Below are 9,140 nucleotides of genomic sequence, written 5' to 3' on the forward strand. Positions count from 1 at the left end.
GATATAGGTCGTGTTTTAGCTATACTGGCATCACCGTCATCATGCATACTTTCATTTATAGGAAAGAATGAGACACGTCTAACCTGTTTTATTACATGAACAATTGGCCTACTTGTGTCAGACCAAGAAGACACGTCAAACAGGCGATTTAAAGAGAGAGAAGACATAAGACAGCTCTCTTTCCCAGTCTTTCACTTCAGCCATGGAGTTGTCAGTGATCCTGCTCAGCTTTACAGCCATGATGTTCAGTATGGAGGGTGAGTTTGATTATGAGTATTTAAGTATGTGTGTTTGCAGAGTCAATTGTGAATTGTGTCTCAACTATATTTTGTTAAAAAAATGTCTAATTTTTTAAATGTGTAGAAACTCTGAGTTTCTAATGCATTCACTACACTGAATCAATAATTACCTTAATCACTATTTTTTGTTATTTTCCAGTAAGAATATCAAAACTTCCTTAAAACAGGGTGCATTTACATAAAAGTAAAACTGCATAGGTTATTATTAGCATATGTATTTACACCTTTCAGGTGAAGTCCGGATTAGGCAAGTTCTTTAAAAGTTTGAAATTGTTCACTCTGCAGGCTCAAATGCACAGACGGTAAACAATAAGAGCAGCACCTACACCACCGGGCAAAAGTTTGGAATTGTTACGATTTTTTCATGTTTTTGAAAGAAGCCTTTTCTTAGGGTTTGCACAAAAATATTGGGCAGCACAACTAATATAAGCATATTATAATAATTTCTGAAGGATCATGTGACACTGAAGACTGGAGTAATGATGCTGAAAATACAGCTTTGATCACAGAAATAAATTACAGTTTAACAGATATTCACATAGAAAACCGCTATTTTAAATTATACTTTAAATATTTTTTCACAATATTACTGTTATTTTACGGAATTTTAGATAAAAATAAATACAGTTTTGGTGAGTATAAGAGACTTCTTTCAAAAACATTGAAATATCTTATTCCAAACTTTTGACCGATAGAATATATTGTGTATATTGTGCACATAATTTAGTGGCTGCAGACTGTGGAGTACCTCCTCTAAATACACGTGTAGTGGGCGGCACTGATGCCCCTGCGGGTAACTGGCCCTGGCAGGTCAGTGTCCATTACAACAGCAGACACATCTGTGGAGGAACCCTGATCCACAGCCAGTGGGTGATGACGGCTGCTCACTGCATCATCTCGTAAGAAGCACTGCTACATGACTCTTCAATCTTTAGCAGCTTAAAACAATAGTTCACCCCAATATGAATATTTGCTTAACATTTACTCACCCTCAGGCCATTCAAGATCAGAATGAGTAGATTTATAGAAATGTAGCATTGCATCAGTGTCTCAGCAATGGATGCTCTGCAGTGAATGGGTGCCGTCAGAATGAGAGTCCAAACAGCTGATAAAAACATCACAATAATCCACAAGTAATCCACACCACTCCAGTCCATCAGTTAACATCTGGAGAAGACAAAAGCTGAAACAAATCCATCATCAAGACGTTTTTAACATCATGCCATTGCATCCAGCTAAAATATGAGTCCTCTATACATAACAGTGCTTTCTTCAAATCTGTTCTGATGAAGAAACAATCTAATCTACATCCGGAAATGTTACGCCCTTTACCATACTGTGATGCCATGTCCGGCCGGATCGACGAGACAAAAACATTAAAACCCATTATAAACGAGGCATTTGTTGCATCAAGTGGGGACATAATTACGGATTATATCAAACAGAGTCTTCCCACATTGTGACGTAGACATGTGGGGGCGTGTTACAACGAGCCATTTTAGGTAGGCGTGGTTGACTCTTAACTTTTTTTTTTCTCTTAAAGAATATCTCTTTGGATTTGAGACTTTAGTCTTTGCAACTTTACAGATCTTCTTCATGCACCAAGAGCTTGTAACACTCCAAAGAGAAAGGAAAAATTGAAATCGCATCATATGACCCCTTTAACACCAATCTTTCAAAGCACTTCATGACAGTGGAGGTAAGAGCTACAGGTTTGTAGTCACTGAGGCTACTGATAGGTGAATTTTTTAGGGATAGGCACAATGATGGAAGATTTGAAGCATTTGGGAACAGTGCAGGTGGACAGAGAGAGGTTGAAGATGGAGGTAAAAACCTCAGTCCGCGCAGTCCCTCAGTACACTCCCTGGAATACCATTGGGTCCAGCAGCTTTCCTGGGATTAACACTCCGGAACACTCTCCCGACGTCCTCCTTACTCACAGTGAGTGTCAGGTTGTCTGTAGATGGTGCTGATGTGAGCCTGGTCTCTGCCTCTGTTTGCTCAAAATGTGCCAAAAAATAATTGCGCTCCTCAGCCAGGTTACTGCTGGTGCTGCTGGATAGATCTTTAGGGCCCTTCAGGTTTGTGAGGTACTTATGGCGCTTTTCCACTGCGTGGTACGACTCAGCTCGGCACGGCTCAGTACGGCACGGCACGGTTCCGTTTGCGTTTCCACTGCAGTTTAGTAACGCTTTAGAGTGGGCGGGATTATTCACATGTCGTTATAGTTGCGCCGCCTCTACACGTACCATGCAGTGGAAAAGCGCCTTTAATGCCCTGCCAGACGTGCCGGGAGTCCCCCTCGCTGAAATGTCCCTCTATCCTTCTTCTGTAAGCTGCTTTTGCCTCATTGATACCTTTCTTTAGGTTGGATCTGGCAGCGCTGTATAATTCCATGTTTCCAGACCTAAAGGCTGTGTCTCGGTCCCTCAACAGCTGCTTGACGTGTCAAGTCATCCATGGTTTGCTGTTTTGATAATATTTGATCCGTTTCTCAACAGTGACATTATCAATACAGGTGTGAATATAAAACAAAACAGTGGATGTAAAGTCTGCCAGGTCCTGTTGTGCAAATATGTCCCATATGGTGTGCTCAAAACAGTCCTGCAGTTGTGAGATTGCATCCTCTGGCCAGAACCGCAAGTATCTCACCTTAGGAATAGTTTTCTTAATAAGAGTTCTATATGCTGGGGTGAGAAAAAGGGAAAGGTGGTCAGACTGGCCCAAGTGAGGGTGGGTAGAGACTTGATATCCTTCCTTGATGTTACTGTATACATGATCCAGTGTGCTTTGACCTTGCGTCGAACATGTAACGTGCTGATAAAATTTAGGAAGGACATTCTTTAAATTTGCACGATTAAAGTCCCCAGCTACAATAAAGATCCCGTCGGGATGCACACACTGCAGTTTGTTGATTGTTGCTAGCAAAAAGTTCAATGCCACTGTAATGTTAGCACTAGGTGGAATATACACAGCTATGACAACAACTACAGTGAACTCACGCGTCAGATAGAAGGGCCGGCATCTCAGTGTAATGAACTCCAAATCAGGTGAGCAATGTCTTCCCATGACTGTAGCATCTGTACACCACCTGTTGTTAGAGTAGATGCACAGTCCCCCTCCTCTTCTCTTGCCGGAGTCGCTGTTTCTGTCAGCCCGGTGCACTGTGCGGCCCGCTAGCATGATAGCTTCGTCTGGTATCCCCGGGTGTAGCCACGTCTCTGTTATTACCATAACCGAGCAGTTCTGTAACAACTTCTGTACCTCAATTGTCGTTGCTAGCTCGTCCATCTTGTTACCGAGTGATCTAGCATTTGTCAAAAAAATACTGGGTAACGCTGGCCTGTATAGACATTTCTTTAGCCGGATCTGAACGGCAGCTCTGCAGCCGCGCTTCTGGCGTCGATCTCTGCTCCGCCTCTTGCGTCTTTCGCCCAGTATAGTAATCCACGGACTCCCTGCTGGTCAAGCGATCTCCGACGGAAGATGATCGATGTAAAAACTCTTAGTGAAATGTGATTCCCCGCATAACGTTCCAATCCTAAATAAATCTTGCCGTTTATATGTCAAGGTGCTCACCGACAGAGATACCAACAGTGTAGACATAAAAAACAACAACAACCACTCAGAGTGCATAGCCGCAGCATACATGTGCGCCGCCATCTTGCATTAAACAGTAAACAGTTCAGCCAATGCCTGAATGGCCTGCTCTGAGGTTCAGTAAATGTTCTGCATTTTATTTTTATTTTTGGGTGAAGTATTCATTTAAGTTTTAAACTGTTTCCATAAGACTGGTAGCAAATTTACTGAAACTTTTCTCTATCTTAAGCAAATGTTTATTCTATCGCTATTCGCAACAGTACTAACCTCAACAGCTGGACACTGTACCTGGGAAGACAAACCCAGATCACGTCTGCTGCCAACCCAAATGAAGTAAGAGTTGGTATTCAGTCCATCACCATCCATCCAAAGTACAACAACCCACTGTTCAATAATGACATCTCCCTGATGAAACTGAGCCAGCCTGTAACCTTCACTCCATACATTCGTCCGGTCTGCCTGGCATCCAAAGGGAGTGTCTTTCACAACGCCACATTCTGCTGGGCTACAGGCTGGGGAAACATCGGCAAAAACCGTGAGTGCACCAGAACCAGTCGTTCACAACCTAAAGATATGTGTCTGAAGCGCATTTTAATGCACAGGGTAACATTTCTACAGTTCTAACCTCTATAAACACAACTCTGCAATAATTAATTACTCTGTAGATTTCATACTTTAATATATGTAGCTTTGACAGCCTGAGAACACCAGTGAATCTCTTGAAATCTAAGAAAATCTAAGAAAAACAAAACAAAAAAAATCTAAGAAAAACAAAACAAGAGTAAAATTGTGTGTGTGCATTTTTTTTTATTAAGAAAGCAATCTATTCAGAACAATTTTAATTACTGTAATAAAAAGTCAATTATTTATAAATCATTTTACTCACTTTAATTAATGCTGATTTAAAACTACTTTAACTTAATTGCATTGAGATAAAAAACACAGTTACTTAAGTAGGAATGAGTGGGATAAATATTGATATTGATTTTTGTGTGGATGAATCTTGTGAAGAAGACAAGAAGAGAAGAAGAAGATAGAAGAAGAGCGTAGAAGAAGAGATGCGCACATTTAAACTGAAATGCTCTGATCTACCCTGCGAGGCATAAGTTTGCATGTGTAACGCTTCTCATCCAACAGCACATAAATCACAGGTGGACACAGAGAACTGCGTTTCATGCGTTGTTTACTGTAACACAACAAGGAGAGAAATACATCCTCTGGCGACAGTGGGCATTTATACACATGTACATTCATCACCTCTCAGCATCAGATAAACTTCTCTGCTGTTAACAAACACCAGAACGCAACACAGCGCGCATCTGTCTTAATAGAACAGTTTTAACAGTCAAGATTCAAACAAATAAACATACCTGTAACACAACAAGGAGAGAAATACATCCTCTGGCGACAGTGGGCATTTATACACATGTACATTCATCTAAAAGAGCAAACAGAAATGAGAGATAAACCTGTGTTTGATTCAAAGAAATGGCGTCAGCCATGCAACGCACATGTTGAACAAATTGCATCCAAACTCCACAAAGTTCATCAAATACAATCACAGTCACTTAACATCTTGTTACACAACATCATTAACCGTTTATCTTAATATTATTTGTGAAATCAGCAAGTGTCAAGTTACAAAGAAAACTCATTTTACGGGAGCACATTTTACCTACCACCCCTCAGCATCAGATAAACTTCTCTGCTGGGGGTGGGGGTGTGGTTTCGAATGAGTGGGATAAATATTGATATTGATTTTTGTGTGGATGAATCTTGTGAAGAAGACAAGAAGAGAAGAAGAAGATAGAAGAAGAGCGTAGAAGAAGAGATGCGCACATTTAAACTGAAATGCTCTGATCTACCCTGCGAGGCATAAGTTTGCATGTGTAACGCTTCTCATCCAACAGCACATAAATCACAGGTGGACACAGAGAACTGCGTTTCATGCGTTGTTTACTGTAACACAACAAGGAGAGAAATACATCCTCTGGCGACAGTGGGCATTTATACACATGTACATTCATCTAAAAGAGCAAACAGAAATGAGAGATAAACCTGTGTTTGATTCAAAGAGATGGCGTCAGCCATGCAACGCACATGTCGAGCAAATTGCATCCAAACTCCACAAAGTTCATCAAATACAATCACAGTCACTTAACATCTTGTTACACAACATCATTAACCGTTTATCTTAATATTATTTGTGAAATCAGCAAGTGTCAAGTTACAAAGAAAACTCATTTTACGGGAGCACATTTTACCTACCACCCCTCAGCATCAGATAAACTTCTCTGCTGGGGGTGGGGGTGTGGTTTCACAGGCAAGGCAAATTACCCCAAATACTTATTATCGCCACAAGAGGTCTCTAAACAATTATTAAATGAACAAAAACACAGTAATTTTGGTGAAAGTTATAACATTTAAAGTAACATTTTTAACCCTGTTACACATACACTTCCTGAACGTCTCATAAAACGTTCAAAAATGTCAACATCTGGGAGTAAGAGAAGAGCAGACATATGGATAAATTTGAAAAGTCTGACGGTGCGAAAAAGTTAGGCACGTTATGGTTAGGTTGAGGTTAATTCTGCATAATTATATCTTAACTAATATATCACATATCTTATAATTATATCACAATCTTATTTGTCATTGTTGGGTTTTGGGATGTGCTTAGAAATGGGGCATTAGATCTTTACTAATTAAGCTTTTTTTAGGGCCAAGTTGATTTTACAGTAAAAAAAAAAAAATCTATATATTAAAAAGCAGCGTGATGGTTTCAAGGGATTTTTAAATCAAAAATAGTTTTTGGCTAAAAGTTAAACTTTTTAATCTCAAATTAAAATCGTATGCTCTGAAGAACAGTGTGTTTAATTTGGAGGATTTTTAGCATTTTTAGCAGAAAAATCCTTATATTGTATTAAATTTTAAGGGCAAAAATGTCCTTTTTTAATGAAAAATTGTAGGGATATCAATCAGTGTGTTGTGTGTGCGGGGATAATCACCCGTAGGATACTTACTACTCCCTCGGGTGATATTTTATTAACACCGCTAGGTTGCCCGATATACAAAACAAAGGAAGAAAAGGCAATTATCTGCAAAAACCCCTTAACACACCTTCCATCGCACCATACAAGCGCTATAGAAGCCGAACCTTCTTGTCTTTATTTACGGATATGATGTAAACACACAGATGAACTACAGAAGAATGCAGTTTCCCAGGAAATCCGTCCAGACAGTTTTAGGAATATTGTAATTACCGTCAAACAATTTATTTATTTTTTGATTTTGTGGTGAAATGAGACATGGGCATGTTTTTGTCATTTTTTATTTATGTTATTTCTTTATGATTAGTTGTATGAGGATTCTCATTTATTATTTATTCTTATAGTAGCCTTGTTATTTTTAATGTAAGAGCAGGTGCGGCCATTTGTAACTTGAATATGCGAATGTAGCTTCTTCTAGTTTTTTATTTATAGTGGCTAAGGAATCAGAAGTCTTGCACATTCACAGAAAATAGCTTACTTCTGTGTTGCAAAATAAGGTGGATATTTTCTTATTTATATTTATTCTTTACTTACTTTCTTATCATACACAGTGTTCCCATTTCACATGAACAATGCTAAAAAAAAATGAAGAAGAAAATTTCACCACCGATTGTGGTCACAGCTGCTAGACTGAGGGTGTTATGGATCTTCCATTAGTGCTGTTGTGTTCCTAACTCTCAGAGTCTGTGTTTGACAGAACCGTTGCCGGCTCCGCAGGCTCTTCAGGAGGTGGAGGTCCCGGTTGTGGGCAGCTCACAGTGCAGCTGCCAGTATAAGCCAGTAGGTGATGCTACAATCACAGCACAGATGATCTGTGCAGGGAGAGCAGACAAAGGAATCTGTCAGGTGAGCACAGAAGCTTTTTTCCACCACAGAAAAAAAGGTAGTTGCGAATTCACAATCTGCACTTTTTTTCTTGCAGTTCTGAGAAGAATTCAGAATTGCTAGGTGTCAGCTTGCAACTGAAATATATAAACTTGGAATTCTGAGAAGAAAAATCAGAACTGTGAGAAAGAAACTCAGAACTGTGTGAAAAAAGTCAGAATTGAGATATAAACATGCAATTTTGAGAAGAAAAGTCCAAACTGTGAGATATAAACTCGCAATTGTGAGGAAAGAAGTCTATTTTTTATTCTGTGAGAGAAATAATCTTCCATAGTAACAAGCCTTCCACAATTCTGACTTTTTTTCTTACAATAGCGAGCTTATATTTTACAATTTGGATATTTCTTCTCCGAATTCTGAGTATATCTCATAGCACTTTTGACTTTTTTCCTTGAACTGCGAGTTCATATCTTGCAACTGTGACTTTTTTCCCCCAGAATCTCAGAAATGTGAGAATAAAGTAAGAATTGTGAGATGCAAACTCAGAAATGCCAGGAAATGGTGAATTGTCAGACAAAAAGTTGTAGTTGCCATTTTTATTTTTTTGATTCCTTGGCAATCATTTTTTTGTTTTAATACACTGGCAGCGATTGAGAACTGGGGTTGTTAAGCTTCCAAAAGGCAAAAAGCACCATAAAAAAGTAGCAATCAAGCAGTGATCAATGTAACAGTTGTTGTAAATTATAAGTCTCCTGAAACTGTATCATGATTGCAGCTGCATCAGGAACGGACCAAAAGTGTGAACTATTCCACTAAAGCAACGCAGCGGTTGTGTTTTCACTGCTCCTCTTTCTCTGTCTGCAGGGAGATTCTGGAGGTCCGTTACTGTGCAAACAGGGTTCTGTGTGGGTCCAGGCTGGAATCACCAGCTTTGGGACGAGCCTGGGCTGTGCCAAAGAAGGTTTCCCAGAGGTGGTTTCACGTGTCTCTGAGTTCCACACGTGGGTCACGGAGAACGTGGAAGGAGCCGCCATTGGCTTCGTGACCTTTTCGTCCAACGGCACAGACAGCAGCTTCACATGCTCTGCCACACTTCAGCTCTCACACTACTCTAATTTTATCATTCTCTTCATGATGCTCATCTCACACTTACAGTCACTTTAAACTGACTCACACACACGTGCAATGGGGCAGAGATGGGCACTCGAGTTAGTGACTTGGACTCGAGTCGCATTTTTATAGGCTTCAAACTTGACTCCGACCTGAAATGACTCCAGACTTGGCTCGACGCGAGGGAAAGGACTCGTGAAAATTTTAAAAGCAACTCGAGTCTTTTATCCTTATATAACTGATATTCAAAAGGCAG

At 39.9% G+C, this 9,140-nt stretch overlaps 1 protein-coding gene across 1 annotated transcript; it reads left to right on the top strand.

Moving 5' to 3' along the window:
* Nucleotides 1-202: 202 nt before the first annotated feature.
* On the top strand, nucleotides 203-8,938 carry LOC107754877 (serine protease 27-like). Its single transcript, XM_016571488.1, has 5 exons — nucleotides 203-257; nucleotides 1,027-1,198; nucleotides 4,160-4,434; nucleotides 7,647-7,795; nucleotides 8,639-8,938. The coding sequence occupies exons 1-5, from the start codon at nucleotides 203-205 to the stop codon at nucleotides 8,936-8,938; spliced, it is 951 nt and encodes a 316-aa protein (XP_016426974.1).
* The last annotated feature ends 202 nt before the right edge of the window (nucleotides 8,939-9,140 follow it).

This window comes from Sinocyclocheilus rhinocerous, unplaced genomic scaffold, assembly GCF_001515625.1.
Source record: "Sinocyclocheilus rhinocerous isolate Xijiao unplaced genomic scaffold, SAMN03320098_v1.1 scaffold2066, whole genome shotgun sequence".
Classification (NCBI taxonomy): domain Eukaryota; kingdom Metazoa; phylum Chordata; class Actinopteri; order Cypriniformes; family Cyprinidae; genus Sinocyclocheilus; species Sinocyclocheilus rhinocerous.